General features: G+C 41.5%; 1 protein-coding gene across 2 annotated transcripts in view; it reads left to right on the top strand.

Annotated features, from left to right (window-relative positions):
- Positions 1–2,115: 2,115 nt before the first annotated feature.
- The window catches only part of GUCA1C (guanylate cyclase activator 1C), a 57,229-nt gene continuing 39,343 nt past the window's right edge, over positions 2,116–20,001 (top strand). Inside the window, exon 1 of one of the 2 annotated variants that reach the window (XM_025283706.3) lies at positions 2,116–2,684. In XM_025283706.3, the coding sequence (XP_025139491.2) occupies positions 2,487–2,684 (198 nt within the window). In that variant the 5' untranslated portion in view covers positions 2,116–2,486. The remainder of the gene's footprint in view (positions 2,685–20,001) is intronic. The other variant, XR_006640961.1, reaches the window with a different exon arrangement.

Raw genomic sequence — 20,001 nt, 5'->3', positions numbered from 1 at the left:
TACAGGTTAATACAGGGAGAATTGCTTTTATATATATATATATATATATATATATATATATATCTTTCTACTCAAGACCAAATAGGCTTTTCTATTATGTTCAAGTCTTCTTCACTAGTAACCTATATTAGAATTTTAAATTTTTCTTCAACTACATCTAGCATATTATAGTTATATTTATTGTAATTAATTAGATTTATTATATGGCCTATTATAAATGAAATGTTTTTCCCCCTTTATCTTTTGACTGGTTAATGTTTTATATAGCAAGATTTCTGATTTTTAGATATAAATGTTATATCCAGTGTAAGAATTCTTTTTATCTCAAGTAATGATTATACAGATTTTTTTAAAGCATAATTGGTATGACTAAGCACAGTTTCTGGGGCTCAGGTCCTTACATTTTGATCTATCCGAAGTTTTCCTTCCATAAGGGATATTCTTGGCCCCTTAAAAACTTTCATTATCTTCCTCTGCCATCATCAGTGTCCATTCCTCCTTTAATCTAAGAATTGGTGATTAACAAATGTTAATGGTGAGAAGAAGTCAGTGCCTCTGAGCATTTTTTTGGCAGACATTTAGAAAGAGTCTGAAGTGGGACTTTCTTAGAGAATTGTTTTTGAAAATTTTAACAGAGTATTCCTCATATTTCCTAACTGAATAATCCTCAGGGCCGAGTCCTCAGTATCTCAACTTCTCTTTTTATTCAGCATAAGAAATCTCATCTACCCTAATGATTTCAAGTAATACTTCCAAATGAATAAGTCCTAAATTTCTATGACTTTATTGAACACCTATTATCTAACTCTAATTATAAACTAGAAATTTTCTGTTGAAAGTATACTTCGATGTGTTTGAAAGAAAATTAATCATAACCTCTCTCTTCCTGTCAAGGCAGCTCATTTAGGCTCCAGAGGGGTTTTATAGTGAAGCCTAAGGAATAGGGACTAAAGCAGTGACTAGACTTATGAACTGAGTCAGCATGGGAATTGGGGAAATAAAGTGGAGTAAGTTTAGGGGAGGAGATTCATCTTGGTACCAGATAACTCTAGGAGGAAATAATGTAATTCTGTTACTCTTAAATATGGATTGTAGCAAGATGGCTTGGGGACCACAGAGACAATTCATTTCCATTATTAGACCCTGGGTACAGTTTTTAGGCCCAATGGCTCAGCTTTGAAGTCCACTGGCAATTTGGGCTTGGCTGGGACCAGATAAGCTCAGGGACCAGATAATCTCAGGGACCAGAGTGGGATAAAACTAGCAGCAGAGAGTATGGTAGATGCAGGTTTGAGAGACAAAAGAGACAAGAACAGAAAAGCGGGTAGGGGCAGTGGCAAGTACAATGCTGGAAGACACAGTTCAATACCTTCCTTTTTCTGCAGACCACACTTTACAGCTATCACATCTACAACTCTTCTTACTACTCATTATTTACTTATTTCCCTTTCTTGAACATAGAATTTCTTTCATTTTAACAATACTCAGAATGTTTCATTTTTCCATGGCTTAAAACACGTTCTTCATCTAAATTTATCTTCACAATATTCAGATGTGAGAAGGAAAACGTGCTGTGTGCTAAGTCACTCAGTTGTGTCCAAGTCTTTGTCACCCGGTGAACTGTAACCCACCAGGTTCCTCTGTCCATGAGATTCTCCAGACAAGAATACTGGAGTGAGATGCTATTTTCTCCTCCAAGGGATCTCCCGGACCCAGGGATCAAACCCAAGTTTCTTACATCTCCTGCAAGGGCAGGTGGGCTCTTTTACCATTAGTGCCACCTGAGCACGGGGAAAACTGAAAGTGACTTCCAGACCTGTGCCAGGCCTCGGCGGGCCCTCAGCGGTCTCGCTCACAGTTGAGAAGGAAAATACTCTTGATACTATTTTACTGATGAGAAACTTGAGTCTTACCGAAGTAATATTTCTATGTAGTTAATAAGTGGTGAATAAAGCCTAGAACCCACACCTCCTGATTGTAAATTCCTTCCATTAAGCCCCACTGTACTACTCAATAATGTAGGGGTGTGTGTGTGTGTGTGTGTGTGTGTGTGTACATGCTCAATCGTGTCTGACTCTTTGTGACCCCATGGACTGTGCCCTCTAGGCTCCTCTGTCCATGGAATTTTCCATACAAGAATACTGGAGTAGGTTGCCATTTCTTTCTCCAAATATAGGTGTAATTTATGGCTAACAATATGACAAGGATTACCCTCTAAAATATTGTCTCTGTGCTTTACAGAAAAGTATTTATCTGAATGGTAGTAAGCAACAATCCCATCAGATACTAACTGATGACCTTGGTCTTAAATTTGTACAGATGAATTAATCTCACTGGCTTTCTATTCTTATTTAGCCTATAGCTGTAAGAGGTTTAGAGGAGCTTTCTAAGAGCATATGTTAACCTCAAGTTTTAGTGAAGCGTGAGACTAAATTTAGAAAGACCTTACATGAAAATAGAAAAAAAGCTATAGACTGTGAATCAGGATGGGGACTGACAAATCTGTAGCGGGTGGTGAGACAGCAGTTCCTGCTAATGAGACCTGTGGTACAGAAAACTTACAATGGAATACCCATCCAGTCTGCAAACACTGCCTGAGTTTGACACGCTTGGGTCTGCAAGGTCTGAAGCAAAAAGTCAGTCGACATGTTGATCAAGTCTGTAATACCATGGACAAGAACAAGGTAAGAACTTTTACTTATCATTTGGGTATGGTTCTGCATTTCCTCCTTTTTTCAATAAATAAAATAGCCTGAGGTAAAATGTGTGTGTTCCACCGAATTGTGAGGTCTTCAGAGAACCCGCAGCTTGTAGGTAAGTGAGTCATTAAACACATTTAGCACTGCCGGCATGAAAATAATTGGGAACTAGCCTCTCCGCCCTTGGAAATGTTCTGCATGTAGGGAGTTATTTTAAAACCAAATTAAATCTCAGCATGGAATTCTAATGCTATCGTTTAAACAAATCTAATAAGTGCAGATTGATTTACAAAGACTGTTTTCAAAGTATTTGATGCATTGGTGACATTTTATAGAAAAGCAAATTACAGGAACCTACTTTTAAAAATGTGATTGCATCTGGATTGGCAGATAAAATCAATACATATTAGCCAACATGTTGTTCATACTCAAATCAAAAGTTAGAATGCTTCATAATCCTTTCCTTTTTTTCAGGTCTGACCAATTTAGTTTGGGGAAAGCCAGAAAAAAAAAAAAACAGTTTTAAATTCAGATAAATGTTAATTTCTAAAGATTGTTACTCAACTATTGTATCAAATTTACTCATTCCTGAAGAGATACTGCAGATTTAATTATATGTCTTAAAAATAGAAAAATGAGAAAAGAAAAGCATGCTGCTAAGTCGCTTCATTCATGTCCGACTCTGTGCGAGCCCATAGACGGCAGCCCACCAGGCTCCCCCGTCCCTAGGATTCTCCAGGCAAGAACACTGGAGTGGGTTGCCATTTCCTTCTCCAATGCATGAAAGTGAAAAGTGAAAGGGAAGTCACTCAGTTGTGTCCGACCCTCAGCGACCCCATGGACTGCAGCCTTCCAGGCTCCTCTGTCCATGGGATTTTCCAGGCAAGAGTACTGGAGTGGGGTGCCATCGCCTTCTCTGAAAGAAAAGCATAGGATAGGAAAAATAAGATAAAAAAGTAACAATCTGAAATACTGGGCTAAATTCTTCCTATCTGCTTTTCCTTGTACATTTCAGTTGTTTTGTCTGTAGATTTGTATATTTCAAAATGTACTGATTCCATCTAGAATAAAAGGCAAGGGAAAATACTACTCATAGAAAAATAGATGACTTTAGAAGACTGTGAATGATAATAGAAGATAAAGAAGAGATAATTAGCTCAGTACAGTTAAAGCTACTGTCTGTCCATTAGGATGTATGGAATCAAATACAGCTTTTAGAGCTTTTAAGCCAAAAAACAAAAAAAAAACAAAAACACATGACTTAGATGTAATAGCCAGGAATTTGGGAATTTTAAACCTGAGTAAAATTAACAGCTATTTTAATCCTTGTGGCAATGACAGAAACAAGAGTTTTTTTTAGGACATTATTGTCCTTTGTTCTTTGTTTTCAAATATGCATTAAGGACTGCATGCTTATCATGACAGTGTTTTCTTCCTCATTAATTTAACTTGGTGTAGATGCAAGCAAACCCAGCTCTACCCCCAAGGAGCTTACAAGTCAGTAGGAAAATGAGGCAGATTCTGCTTTTGTTCTTAACTATGAAAAAGGGTTTTGATATGCTATAGACTGAACGTTTATGATCCCTTCTCAAATCCTATATTGAAACCCCAGACCCCAATATGATGGTATTTGGAGGTGAGGGATCTTGGGGGTGATTATTTCATGAGTGCCGAGCCTTCATGAGTGGGATCCCTTATAGAGAGGCCCCAGAGAGCTCTCAGCCCATTTCTCCATAGGTGGACGTGGTGAGAAGACAGTTGGCTACGAATCAGGAAATGGGCCCTCACCAGACACTGAATCTGCCTGTCCCTTTGATCTTGGACTTCCCAGCCTAAGAACTGTGAGGAGCACATTTTTGTTTAGACCTTCCTGTCTATGGTATTTTTGTTGTAACAGCCTGTTGTGCTCACTGTCCTGTTGTGTGTCTTTGCCTCTGCCTATGCTATGCCTTTCTCTGCATGCTTCTTCACGCGCCCACCCCCCAGCATTCTCTGTGTCTAACTCGTGTGGCTGTTGCTGACCTACTCCCTGTGCCTGCTGTGAGCTTCCCAATGGAAGTCTGCTGCTACAGACTAGCTTTTCAGACTCTGACGGTGGGATTCCTGAGAGTTTAGCAAATAAGCTATCAAGTATCAAGTACTTTAGTTATTTTTCAAAGGTGTTGACGTTATATCCCAGACCAGCAATTTTGTTGTCAGCCCTGTGTTTGTGAAAGCACTGTGGGTATCAGAGGTTTCTATGCAAGAACAGGCACATGGTGTCAAGGAAGCAGAGGCAGACAGTGGCCAAAGTGTCTGGGATGTGTGTGCCACTGGAGTGAGAATCCTGTCGGTGACAGTTGTGGGACAGCCATATCAGAGCTCAACTGAAATGACTGGGAAGTTCTGCTCTTCATGATTTATCATCAGTTCAGTTCAGTTGCTCAGTCGTGTCCAATTCTTTGTGACCCCACGGATGGTAGCATGCCAGGCTTCCCTGTCCATCACCAACTCCCGGAGCCTGCTCAAACTCATGTCTATTGAATCAGTGATGCCATCCAACCATTCCGTGCTCTGTCATCCCCTTCTCCTCCTGCCTTCAGTCTTTCCAAGCATCAGGGTCTCTTCCAATGAGTCAGTTCTTCATATCAGGTGGCCAAAGTATTGGAGCTTCAGCTTCAGCATCAGTCCTTCCAATGAATATTCAGAACTGATTTCCTTTAGGATGGACTGGTTCAATACCCTTGCAGCCCAAGGGACTCTCAAGAGTCTTCTCCAACACCACAGTTCAAAAGCATCGATTCTTCGGTGCTCAGCTTTCTTTATAGTCCAACTCTCACATTCATACGTGACTACTGGAAAAACCATAGCTTTGGCTAGACGGACCTCTGTCGACAAAGTAATGTCTCTTCTTTTCAATATGCTGTATAGGTTGGTCATAGCTTTTCTTCCAAGGAGAAAGTGTCTTTTAATTTCATGGCTGCCGTCACCATCTGCAGTGATTTTGGAGCCCAAGAAAATAAAATCTGTCACTCTTTCCATTGTTTCCCCATCTATCTGACATGAAGTGATGGGACCAGATGCCATGATCTTAGTTTTCTGAATCTTGAGTTTGAAGCCAACTTTTTCACTCTCCTCTTTCACTTTCATCAAGAGGCTCTTTAGTTCTTCTTCATTTTCTGCCATAAGGGTGGTGCCATCTGCATATCTGAGGTTATTGATATTTCTCCCAGCAATCTTGATTCCAGCTTGTGCTTCATCCAGCCTGGCACTTCACATGTTGTACTTTGCGTATAAGTTAAATAAGTAGGGTGACAAGTTAAATAAGCCTTGACATACTCCTTTCCCAATTTGGAACCATGTTGTTCCATGTCCAGTTCTAACTGTGGCTTCTTGACCTGTATACAGATTTCTCAGGAGGCAGGTCAGGTGGTCTGGTATTCCCGTCTCTTGAAGAATTTCCCATAGTTTGTTTTGATCCACACAGCCAAAGGCTTTGGTGTAGTCAATAAAGCAGAAATAGATGTTATTCTGGAACTCTCTTGCTCTTTCTTTGATCCAATGGATGATGGCAATTTGATCTCTGGTTCCTCTGCCTTTTCTAAAACCAGCTTGAACATCTAGAAGTTCACAGTTCATGTACTGCTGAAGCCTGGCTTAGAGAATATTGAGCATTACTTTACTAGCATGTGAGATGAGTGCAATTGTGAAGTAGTTTGAGTATTCTTTGGCATTGCCTTTCTTTGGAATTGGAATGAAAACTGATCTTTTCCAGTCCTATGGCCACTGCTGAGTTTTCCAAATTTGCTGGCATATTCAGTGCAGCACTTTCACAGCATCATCTTTCAGGATTTGAAATAGCTCAACTGGGATTCCATCACCTCCACTAGCTTTGTTTGTAGTGATGCTTCCTAAGGCCCACTTGACTTCACATTCCAGGATGTCTGGCTCTAGATGAGTGATCACACCATCATGATTACCTGGGTCGTGAAGATCTTTTTTGTATAGTTCTTCTGTGTATTCTTGCCACCTCTTCTTATATCTTCTACTTCTGTTAGATACATACCATTTCTGTCCTTTATTGATTTATCATAAAGGTATTTATGATTTCTGTCTCTTTTTATGATTTATCATGAGATACCATTTTGCCTAGGAAGCAAGTAAACCCACACAGTGATGATTAATGCCACAAAAGTTGTGGGGATCTCAACATAAAATCAAGTCATAAAATGAGAAGAGTAAGAATTGCTCATTATCAGGTGATAGCAAGAAATGATATACAGTTATGCACAGGAAAACAAAAAAAAAAGCCATATATTTAATTAGATCAATAAAACTATCAGCTGTCCAGAAACCCAGAGGATTTACTCTTTCAATGGAGCTCCTCTGCAGTTTTACTATTCTGGATGGAAATCATTCTAGAAGACTTTCCTATTTCCTCAAAGTGCTGGTAAACATTTTCTTGATATTAGCCATTATTATGAACATTGATTGTTACATTTATGAAATACCAAGAAGTATGTATGCCTACTGAAGTTGCTGTGGCTAAGTTTCATAATGTCAGAAATCCTGAAAGTACATGCTTTTGTTGTGTTTGCTTTTCTATCCCTTTTCCTTCTGTCAAACATACCATACCCAGCTTTCTGATTGTTACACCAAAAAGCTTCCAATCTTTTTCTCCCCTGCCATTTCTAACTGGCTTTGGCTTGTACTCAAGCCTATAAGAATAGTGATTAGAGTAAATAGATTCCAAAATATAGAGTATCAAGTTTATTCCTTTGGCTAATCACACTCCCTTGCAGGTTGATATTTGACACTCAGTAAACATTTTGTTGTTCAGTCACTAGGTCATGTCTGACTCTGCACGCCCATGAACTGTAGCCCTCCAAGCTTCTCTGTCCATGGGATTTCCCAGCAAGAATACTGGAGTGGATTGCCATTTCCTCCTCCAGGGGATTTTCCCGACCCAGGGATTGAATTTTAGTAAACCAATGGGCTATGCAGAGAACAAAATTTACCAGAGTCACTAAAATGAAACTTCTGACTTTTATATTAATCTACAATTGTGAGAGTAAGGAGGAAGACTAGTGGTATACTAGGAAATGTTAACAACTAGTGTTCTGAGGGGAAGTAGCCCTGGTAACGTTTGCTGGTTTCCATAGTATAAATATGCCCACCCTGGCCAATTTCAAGCTAACAATCATTTAATACTTGGCTTGCAAATTTTCTGAAAATTTAACTGTCAGCCCCTACCAGCAGGTAGAATAAACTCCAGCACACCACTGAGATAGGTAGAAGAGTCATAGAGTTAAATCCTTGTCATTTGCTATAACAGGAAGTAGATAAAGTCTAAAATTGATAAATCAAGACATAAGCAGAATAAGCATCTCAATTGTAAACATGTAAATAAAAGGCTAGAAAAAAAACATAAAGTTCAAAGTTTTAAATTATGTCTTTTAATTTTAGATATGTACATGTATGATATACATGATAAAAATAAAAATAAAAATGGATTTTTAAAATTTTAGAACAAAAATAAATGGAATAAAGATATTATTAGATTATTAAAGGTATTATTAGATTATTAAATTATTAAAGATTATTAGCCAATCTTTGTAGGTGAGGTCAGTGATGGAAATTGCTCTCCTCCAAACTAAGGTCTGTTTCTGTGCAAGGCACAACATAGATTCCTTCATTTTTACCACTAGGAATTGTCCCTTCCATTATGGGAATCCTATGGACTTGAAGCTGAGGGTGGTGGTGTTCAGTTGCTAAGTCATGTCAGACTCTTTGTAACCCCATGGACTGCAGCACACCAGGCTCCCCTATCCTTCATTATCTCCTGGAGTTTGCTCAAATTGATGTCCATTGGGTCAGTGATACTATCAAGCCATCTATCCTCTGCTGCCCCCTTCTCCTTTTGCCTTCAATTTTCTCCAGCATCAGGGTCTTTTGCAATGAGCTGGCTCTTCTCATCAGGTGGCCAAACTACTTGAGCTTTAGCTTCAGCCTGACCCAAACTTGATAGTGAGTAACTTCATCAAAACATGAAGTCTCCATTAAAATATACAACACAGTGAAATCATGTAATAAACCCACATAAGGTGAGACAGTGGGACTTAAAGTTAAGTGGGCTCCAAGGATTTACCAAGGCCACCTCCTTCCCCCCACATACACCATTGATTTGCTAGGGAGAATGAGTCTTTATCTAACAACTCCCTGCAAAAGCAAAAGATGATGGAAGGATGATGGGCATTTGAGCTGGGTCTGGGCCAGCACCAGTATTCCAAAAACATTATGAAAAATGTTATTGCTGGCTATCAGTTCCTAAGAGGCTGTGAAAGTGGACACGACTGCACTGTTCTTACCTGAGTATCCACATGCTTCACCTGGAGATGAATGCAAAACGCCCAGTCCCCTGGACACTGCTTCCTAAACTAGACATGAACCTGCACCCTGGGATCTAAGCATCCAGCGTGGGTGATACTGAACTTCTTAATACTTCTGCTCTGCTGAGGTCCAGGCAGAGCCTGGCAATGCAGGAGAGTTTGTGCTGCTCTTCTCCTGTTCTCCTTTCATTCCAGCTGCACTGCTTTCTTCATGCTACACCCTCAGTTTGCTCTACTTCATTTCACTGTTCTCTTTTTAAATGCAAGTGATGCATGTATTCATCCTAATGAAACAGAAGTGCAGAAATATGAAGAATAAAAATGAAAAATTAATCATCCCCTTTAAGGGGATATTTCCCAAGACGAGGCACCAAGCCCAGTGGCATAAAGTGGATGTTGAACAAACATTTACTGAGTCATTGAACAAAATAACAAGGGAAGTGACAACTCTAGTTGTCTAGCCTTGAGTCCATGGACCTCTTTCCATTCTTCTCTCGCCTTCACCTTCCCCTCTTTTCCCCGTATTTACACCAAGGAGGGCTACTGTGTCTTCCAAATTTTAAACTAGTGATCAACTGGAGTGATTATCTCAATTATCTCACAAATTTTAAATGTATTTTTTATTTGTGCAGCTGGTAAGAATTTCAGCTCACACACTTAGGCATTTAAAACATGTTGCTTTAGTTTTCCATAATTAAGTTCTATTTTCAGTCCCCATTTTACCTAGATTTCTCCCTCAACTTTTCAGGGTTGCCTATGAACCCCAAGGGGTGCCTCTAAAACTCAAGAAATTAACAGAGGGAAGAGGAGCATCTGTCCCACCCTTGTGTTTGCTGAGACAGAATCTCTCCTCATCTGCTGCTTCACGTAGAAGGTCGCTGTCTCCACATGGCTAGGCCTGATGTGTCGGATTCTCTCCCTTGGCTCGTCTCTACTCTTAGCCACAGAGGCCTGTTAGCCTGGCTCAGGATTGTCTGGCCAAACACTCATCACAGCCTTTCCTCCCAAGCTCAATATGTTCTACCCAGTAAATCACAGGTGCTTCTGAAAGTATTAGGTAGCATTAGGTAGCTCTGAAGAGCTCTGGTCATGTGTGTCTCAGCACAGAAAGAATTTAGCTGGAAGAAAAGTCACAGACAAGTGATATATTAGAATAAAGTGAGAGGGTGCTGTCTTGAGTACTTTGTGACTTACATGTTTGTAATCAAAGAAAGTGGGGAGGGGAGAAGACCTTCTTCATCATTCTTGAGTGGACATTACACTTTCATCATCAGCTTCTCCTCCTGAGCAGGGGAGTTTTCTTGTCCCTATATGGTCAAGCTAGGTTCACAAATTTCTGTTTTTCATGTGTGCTGAGAGTATGTCCTAATTTACTGAGCTCACTGGGCAGGATGTGGGGCTCATGCTACAATTGTTTTATTGCTTGGGGGTATGTCTCTTGGTTCGGTTACATGGTTCTGTTGCTGAGCAAGCCTGCTTGGTTTTGTGGTTAAGCAAACTTTCTTTCTTGAATGATCATTAACTTACACGTATTAAAAAACAGAGACATCACTTTGCCAACAAAGGTCCTCCAGTAGTTATGTATGGATGTGAGAGTTGGACCGTAAAAAAGGCTAAGCACCAAAGAATTGATGCTTTCTAACTGTGGTGCTGGGGAAGACTCTTGAGAGTGCCTGGGATAGCAAGGAGATCAAACTAGTCAGTCCTAAAAGAAATCAACCTGAATATTGATTACTGGATATTGGAAGGACTGGGGATAGAGCTGAAACTCCAATGCTTTGGCCACCCTGATGCAAAGAGCCAACTCATTGGAAAAGACCCTGATGCTGGGAAAGATTGAGGTCCAGAGGAGAAGGCAGTGACAGAGGATGAGATGGTTAGATGGCATCACTGACTCAATAGACATGAGTTTGAGCAAACTCAGAGAGACAGTGAACAGGGAAACCTGGCGTGCTGCAGCCCATGGCATTGCAAAGAGTTGGATACAACTTAGCGACTGAACAACAGCAACTTATACATTTTCTATTTACAATCCCCTAATGGGATTAACTATTTAATCACCAACATTTAATCACCTACTTTGTTCCTTTATTCCTATTGCTTCTACCCTTACCTCTGCCAGCTGTACCTGGTGTGTCTCTCCTCTACCCTTCCAACTAGTCTGGACCCTCACAGAGCAGTGCCTTTCTTCCCACTGTCTTGCAACTCTCCTTTCCTTCCCTATTTGTCACTTCCCCCGCCTATGGAATTCTTATTTAACTTGAGAGTAGCCAGGAGAAACTAGAGAAACTCACTCGAATTATGTGTTCTTCCAAATCTTTGTTTATGGCATAAATTTTATGCTTTGAATCCCAAATGGCTTAAACAGTTGAAACTCAAGAGCTAAGAATGACCTCTTGATTTCTGCTTTTCTGCTGTACTGTCTTATCTCTCAAGCAGTGAATGTCTTTACTGAACGTGGGAGGGCTGAATGATGGAAGGGATTACCCGGAGCAAAGTCACATCCTTAATACACCATATTATTAATTCACTCTATTTGCAAATATTTTATTGAGCTCCTGGGAGGCATGATGTAAGGAAGGTAGGCACAAAGATGAATGGTAATTGGTCCCTGTCCTCAAAGGCGTTTACAATCTAGCCAGATGACAAATGCATCCTCATAAAAATAAAAGTGAATAAAGAATCAAAGATTGAAAGAAAAGCATAATACTTACTCTCTAGCTTCATGGTTCATGATGGGTCTTGGGACTATAGGGCTGCTTTTAAAACTTGTCCAGCCTATTCTTAGGCAACCTGACCGGGAGGGCCAGAGAGCTCTTCAATTCCATCTCAGCAGTTCAGGTAACAGGAGAAAAATCACACTCAAGTTTTGGAGGGTTGTGGAGGTGGGGGTGAGTAAGTAGGTAGAAGACATGATTTCTGTGCCCTGAAAGAGTTGATAATCTAGTGGATAAAAGTCATGTCAAAATGAAATGCCTTAAGATGAAAATAAGTCAATGTAATACAGCAAACTATAGCAGGGCTGTGCTATTTGAGGTACATTTACTGAGATCAGAAAATGCATTGAAAACCAAGTTGTGTAGTTAGGAAAGATTTTGTGGAGGCATTTTGAGATCTTCAAAGAAACGAAGAGATTGAATTATGCTAATAAAAGCTAATGCTTACTGAACATTTCCATACCAGTTACTGTCTTAAAACACATTATTATTTTATAGAATTCTCACAACAGTAACACAAGAGTAGGTACTATTTTTATCATTCCCATTTTACAGATCAGGACACTGAAGCACAGAGAGGCTAAGTAACTTGCCTAAAACTACACAGCAGAGTTGGAACGCTGACAATCTGGCACCCAAGGTTGCACTCTAAATTACTCTGGTATTTCCCACCTTTTACAAAATAGTTGAGTATTTCAACAAAGAAAACAGTCCAACTTAAAGTGTGAGGTAGAAGAGAGCCGGATCAATGAGGACCTCGCTAAAGCAGAGGGTTACTGCGGGAGCATGACTGGGGAGCACACCCTCCAGGCACCTCATCTCCACCTTGTGCTTCATGCAGCCAGCCAGTCAATTTCTGGGACTACACTGATTCTAACATCATGGCTGAGAAATGAGGCACTCAAAGCACCTAAATGCCAGGAGTGATTTGCCTGGAAAATCTCAAAGCAGAAAGCCAGCCCTCAATCCCTGTGGCTCCTGGTCCACATTCTTGCTGCTGCTGTAACACGTGTGAAGGGCAATGCATAGCCCTCAGGGCCACACCTAGGCGTCGGGGTATGAAACCTTGGGCTAAATCTACTTCACCTGCCTTCTCTAATTAAGATCATTTTAAAACTTGCATGTTCTCCAAGGTGCATGTAGTTTCAACAATAAGATGTTTGCCTGAGTTGTTGTCCAGGTTCTTGGAGTCAGATGTGCCTGGTTCAAGCTGAGCCCATTAATACTAGCTAGGACCACTGACTCTCCAACTAGGCATGTGTAAGTATCCACTCAGTGACCTTTTGAAGGTGTAGAGGCCCATAGCCTAGTTACGCCTGTGCAGAATGATGATGATGCACTTTTTCCCACTCACTTGTCCCTACTTCCCCAGGCTCCTCACATCCCAGACCGATGACGTGCTTCTCTAGTCCTCATCCCATAAATACCCCCAGCTCTGGCCTTCGAAAGAAAGATTTGAGCTCTGTTTTTCTGTCTCTTTGTTCTGCTCTTGCTGCAAATAATTCTGTTTGCCTCAAATCTAGGCATCTTGGCTTGCTGTGCTTAGGGCAAAATAAACCATAGTGGTGCCCTCCAAGCAGAGTGCCATTTTCAGCTCTCAAACTGAATCTAAGTTTCTCTGAAAGTGATCTTTTGTCAGATAGCTTCTTGAGGGCAGTGATGGAGCTGTTATCTAATAGGGTAATGGAAGTGAGCTAACAGAAGCCTGACTGCTGGTACAGAAGGAATATGGGGGAGTGAGAAATGGGCCTAAAAGGCTTGTTAGAAGCTTTGTCTCCCGTAAGACCAAGGTCTTACAAGGGAGGTAGAAGAGTTTCTTTGAATTTGGAATTCAAACTGTTACCAAGTCAAGGTTCGTAGGTCTTTCCCACTGCAAGAAGTTAGGAGATAAGATGTTGAGGCAAGGAATGGTGAGTTTTCAAAAAAAAACAACAGATGAAGAAAAGGGTGGGCTAATATCCTAAAGAACTATCCTAATTCAGGCTTCTCTTCTAAGGAAAAAGGGGGAGTGGGAAGGGCTTCCAGTAAAGGGAGGAAGGGGATTGCAGACCTCTTAAAGCACCACGCCCTCCTCGAAGGAAAGCATCACCTTTTTCCTCTTACTCAGAAGAGCTGGATCACAGAGCTCCAGCAAAAATTCAAGGTGTTAGCAGTTACTTTTACTTTACCTCTCATCTCTGTTTACATGAAAGCTTTCTAGGCTAGCAGTGAATCTATCTTACAAGTAAGGATCGTGGGATGGGAACTTTCTTAAGGGAATTTAATGAGCTATTTGGGCACAGGAAAACATCTTTTCTCTAATGCCTAACTCCTGACATGCAGGGCTAAAGTAGTCAAATCCATAAGCTAAAGAATGAGGGAAACCATTTCAATGTGGTGTGTATTCTGTTTTGTCTCTGTTCCAAAACTATAGAGTGGTGGTTTGAGCCAGATAAACAGTCATCAGCAAAGATAATCAGAACACTAGGATAAAACAGCCAACATAAGTTCTCAGATTATGCAACCTCAAACAAATCCTGGGACTCAAGAGTGAAGGAATACTGAGGAATTCTGAGAAACATGGCTGATTAACCTGTTTACAGGAAGAAAACTGAGGAAAAAGGGCAAGCTGTGCACAATGTGAGAGTTTACCAATAATATGTATACAATTCAAATCTTTGCTTTAATATCAAATGTCCTGACTATTCTCAATGAGCCCTTCTGTGAATCTCTTCCATCACCAGCTAGTCACCATGGGAACAGTGGGGGCAGCACCTGGGAGGGGGTGGGATTGCCGGACTCTGACCCCACTCTGACCCTTACTGCTGTGTGAATCTTGGACTAGGTTCATGACCTGTGTTAGTATTAAATTCCCAAACAGACAAAACCTATCCTGCCTATATTATCACTGTGCTTATGTGATAATGTGGGAGAAAACTTTGAAAAAATGTGTAATACAGCCCACAAAGGAGGGTATGCTTATCTGTAAAATGCAGGTGTGCATGCTAAGTCACTTCAGTCATGTCTTACTCTTTGCGACCCCATGGACTCTAGTCTGCCAGGCTCCTCTGTCCATGGGATTTTCCAGGCAAGAATACTGGTGTGGGTTACCATGTCCCCTTCCAGGGAATCTTCCTGACCCGGGGATCAAACCTGAGTATCCTACATCTCTTGCATTGGCAGGTGGGTTCTTTACCAGTAGCACCACCTGGGAAGCTGGTAAAATGCAGTTAACACTGACCTCAGCCTCCACAGAGATTCTCTCCTTGTTATAGAGCTCAAATTATATTTCCAAATGAGACATGTCTAGAAGTACAGCGGTTGCTTTCCTCCAATTTCTTGTCTTTTATTGATCTGAGTGCATCAGACATTCAGTCGTGCTGTTGGGGGCAACGCTGGCCCCATGCAATGATTGCCAGTCACAGAATGCAATTAATTACATGCGAATCATCCGAGGTTTTACTGTCTTGTCTAACCCAGGATACCTGAAAGGAAGCCCTAGCTCTACTCGAAATTCAGAAGTGACCTTTGGCTGTCTGAGTTCTTAGTCTCTCTTCATGTGAGAGCTCTTAAAAATTGCAACAAGCAACCTGGCTTTTAACTCGTGTCATAATTGCTGCTGATCATTACTCCCCTGGCTGCCCTGCAGACTGTAACACTGTATCTGGTTGTCTGGCCTATAATAAGGTGACCGCAATTACTGCCACTATTCATAAGACATACTTACTTGAAACATGACCATTTATTAGATTGTAAACAATTAGGCCACAGTCTCTTAAGGGTGAAAAGACCAAGGCTACTAACTTTAGAACTACAAGCATAGGCATTCTTAGGAAGCATTTGCGGGGGATTAATAAAAAATCTCACTTGTTTAGCACTTCATAATTTACAAAGCATTTTCATATATACCACCAATTGTCAACATTTTGCCTGAGCCTCTCAGACTTTCACCCATTAAACTATACCTGCTGATGTAGATTTAAGCTGTTGTAACTCATATTTTAACAAAACCTGCTGGATCTCAATTCTGGCTAAATAACTAAAGTGCAACTGAGTAGGACCCTATGGGACCTTCCCAGGAAAGACCACCTCCTGGCCTCTTCTTATAGAAAACTTAGCTTCTGAGGCCTTCCCCAAATTCCAAAGAGCAAATTTAATCAGAAAAGTGAGAAAATGCAGAAACAAAGGAAAACAACCAAGCAAGTCAGTAATAATAGCTTAGCCATTAAACACAATAAAGGACCTTTAGTTCTTCCTGAGTCTCCATATCCTTGAGCTGTTTGCAGATACTGAAACCCTCACCAGGTGGAAGAAGTTAAACTGCATGCTGACCACAAGCACTTAGATCCCAAATTGGTTGGAACCAGGAGGTTGATGTTGACTCCTGGCTAATTAGACTGTCCTTGAGCTGATCATTCACCCTGCAAACCTCTCGCTCACTCGGTCTTTAATAAACCTTTCCCTGAAACCACTGGGGACTTGGGGGTCTTTTGAGCATTAGAGGCGAATACTCCCTGATCAGCCTTGCAAACAAATGCCGCACTTTCCTTCACCACAATCCGGCATCAGTAGATCAGCTCTACTGTATACAGGTGAGTAGACACAAGTTTGATTCGGAACAGAAGCACCTGGGGATATTAATACCAGGGACTGAGTCTCCACCTCAGTCCAACTAAGTCAAAATTGTTCATGCTGCCAGATGATTCAAATGTGTAGCCGGCACTGATATACCAGAAAAGCCACAGAGTGACAGAAAACTGGCTTCTCGGCCAATTTCTGCCCCCAACAAAGAACTGTGTACCATGGATACATATAAAAGGGGGATTCTGGGCCCCAAACTAATAATTCAGAAGCAGTTCCTCTGACCTTTTAGTTACAATTATAATAAGAATATAAAATGCCCGGAATATACTACATACTTACACCATCTAGTCCGCCATTGTCCCATCCCCTATTACCTCTCCTATTTACTAAAGAGGAGAAGGCGATGGCACCCCACTCCAGTACTCTTGCCTGGAAAATCCCACGGACAGAGGAGCCTGGTGGGCTGCAGTCCATGGGGTCGCTAAGAGTCGGACATGACTAGGCGACTTCACTTTCACTTTTCACTTTCATGCATTGGAGAAGGAAATGGCAACCCACTCCAGTGTTCTTTGGAGGATCCCAGGGACAGGGGAGCCTAGTGGGCTGCCGTCTGTGGGGTCACACAGAGTCAGACACGACTGAAGTGACGTCAGTTCAGTTCAGTCGCTCAGTCGTGTCTGACTCTTTGTGACCCCATGAATCGCAGCACGCCAGGCCTCTCTGTCCATCACCAACTCCCGGACTTTACTCAAATTCATGTCCATCAAGTCGGTGATGCCATCCAGCCATCTCATCCTCTCTTGTGCCCTTCTCCTCCTGCCCCCAATCCCTCCCAGGATCAGGGTCTTTTCCAATGATTCAACTCTTCGATGAGGTGGCCAAAGTACTGGAGTTTCAGCTTTAGCGTCAGTCCTTACATGAACACCCAGGACTGATATCCTTTAGGATGGATTGGTTGGATCCCCTTGCAGTCCAAAAGACTCTCAAGAGTCTTCTCCAACACCACAGTTCAAAAGCATCAGTTCTTTTGCACTCAGCTTTCTTCACAGTCCAACTCTCACATCCATACATGACCACAGGAAAAACCATAGCCTTGACTAGATGGACATTTGTTGGCAAAATAATGTCTCTGCTTTTAAATATGCTGTCTAGGTTGGTCATAACTTTCTTTCCAAGGAATAAACGTCTTTTAATTTCATGGCTGCAGTCACCATCTGCAGTGATTTTGGAGCCCCCCAGAAATAAAGTCAGCCACTGTTTCCACTGTTTCCTCATCTATTTCCCATGAAGTGATGGGACCAGATGCCATGATCTTAGTTTTCTGAATGTTGAGCTTTAAGCCCACTTTTTCACTCTCCTCTTTCACTTTCATCAAGAGGCTTTTGAGTTCCTCTTCACTTTCTGCCATAAGGGTGGTGTCATCTGCATATCTGAGGTTATTGATATTTCTCCCGGCAATCTTGATTCCAGCTTGTGCTTCTTCCAGCCCAGTGTTTCTCATGATGTACTCTGCATAGAAGTTAAATAAGCAGGGTGACAATATACAGCCTTGATGTACTCCTTTTCCTATTTGGAACCAGTCTGTTGTTCCATGTCCAGTTCTAACTGTTGCTTCCTGACCTGCATATAGGTTTCTCAAGAGGCATGTCAGGTGGTCTGGTATTCCCATCTCTTGAAGAATTTCCCACAGTTTATTGTGATCCACACAGTCAAAGGCTTTGGCATAGTCAATAAAGCAGAAATAGATGTTTTTTTCTAGAACTCTCTTGCTTTTTCCATGATCCAGCAAGTGTTGGCAATTTGATCTCTGGTTCCTCTACCTTTTCTAAAACCAGCTTGAACACCTGGAAGTTCATGTTTCACGTATTGCTGAAGCCTGGCTTGGAGAATTCTAAGCATTACTTTACTAGCGTGTGAGATGAGTGCAATTGTGCGGTAGTTTGAGCAGTCTTTGGCTTTACCTTTCTTTGGGATTGGAATGAAAACTGCCCTTTTCCAGTCCTGTGGCCACTGCTGAGTTTTCCAAATTTGCTGGCATATTGAGTGCAGCACTTTCACAGAATCATCTTTTAGGATTTGAAATAGCTCAACTGCGATTCTGTCACCTCCACTAGCTTTGTTCATAGTGATGTTTTCTAAGGCCCACTTGACTTCAGATTCCAGGATGTCTGGCTCTAGGAGAGTGATCACACCATCGTGATTATCAGGGTTGTGAAGATCTTTTTTCTACAGTTCTTCTGTGTATTCTTGCCACCTCTTCTTAATATCTTCTGTTTCTGTTAGGTCCATACCATTTCTGCCCTTTATCGAGCCCATCTTTGTATAACATGTTCCCTTGGTATCTCTAATTTTCTTGAAGAGATCTCTAGTCTTTCCCATTCTGTTGTTTTCCTCTATTTCTTTGCATTGATCACTGAGGAAGGCTTTCTTATCTCGCCTTGCTATTCTTTGGAACTCTGCATTCAGATGCTTACATCTTTCCTTTTCTCCTTTGCTTTTTGCTTCTTTTCTTTTCACAGCTATTTGTAAGGCCTCCTCAGATAGCCATTTTGCTTTTTTGCATTTCTTTTTCTTGGGGATGGTCTTGATCCCTGTCTCCTGTATAATGCCACTTAGCAGTCATTAAAGAGCAAGCATCCAACTCTTCCAGGAGAAATAATGCAGTCTTGAGAGACAGGCTGACTGAATTAGGGTGAGCCTGCTGCTAAGTTGCTTCAGTTGTGTCCAACTCTGTGCGACCCCACAGACGGCAGCCCACCAGGCTCTGCCGTCCCTGGGATTCTCCAGGCAAGAATGCTGGAGTGGGTTGCCATTTCCTTCTCCAATGCATGAAAGTGAAAGTGAAGTCACTCAGTAAGTGTCCGACTCTTCGTGACCCCATGGACTACAGCCTACCAGGCTCCTCCATCCATGGGATTTTCCAGGCAACAGTACTGGAGTGGGTTGCCATTGCCTTCTCTGAGGGTGAGCCTAGATTTTATCTATTGTAATATTGGTTTAAGGAGACTGATGCTGATAAGAAACCCACATTAGCTACTTGAAGTCCTTGCAAAAGGCAGCTATTATAATCTGGCATGAGTCTTCCATACTTAGCTCCAGAAGTGATCAAACCTGGACAATGGTCTTGCCTTCCGTGAAGTGCATATGAGACCGGCTTTCAAGTTATGGGGTAGGGCACGCTGAGCTGGCGGCTTTCCAGGGGCAGATGTGACCATCTGGATATCCAGCTTCTGGATATCCAGGAAGCCTATGAACACCAGGAGCTAGTTTGAGAAGACGTTTGTCCCAGAATCCTCAAATCTTGTACAGTGGTGACCAAGTCAACAACAATTAAGTCTGATCTGCATAACAATCACATTATAGAATTCATTTCCCAGGCCAGCATATTTTCATTTTAGAGAGGTGAGCCTCCCCAGGATATTCCAGCAATTCCTTGGCTGAAAGAGGTTTTGTTTGCTGTTAGAAGTCAGTAGGTGAAAATGAGCTAGGTCATAAATGCTGAACATCAACTTTCCTTTACAGATTTAAAAAATTCACAAAAGTATTTTTTAAAGCATTCACAGGTACTTGATGTGACAGAGATAGTGCTTATTACCTACTTTCTTTTCAGTTCCTAAAATGCCAGTTAAGTATCACTGACAGTTGTTGATTCAC

Source organism: Bubalus bubalis, chromosome 1 (genome assembly GCF_019923935.1).
Source record: "Bubalus bubalis isolate 160015118507 breed Murrah chromosome 1, NDDB_SH_1, whole genome shotgun sequence".
NCBI classification, from domain to species: Eukaryota; Metazoa; Chordata; class Mammalia; order Artiodactyla; family Bovidae; genus Bubalus; species Bubalus bubalis.
Note: the sequence above shows the minus strand (reverse complement) of the source record. Positions and strands in the feature narration are given on the sequence as shown.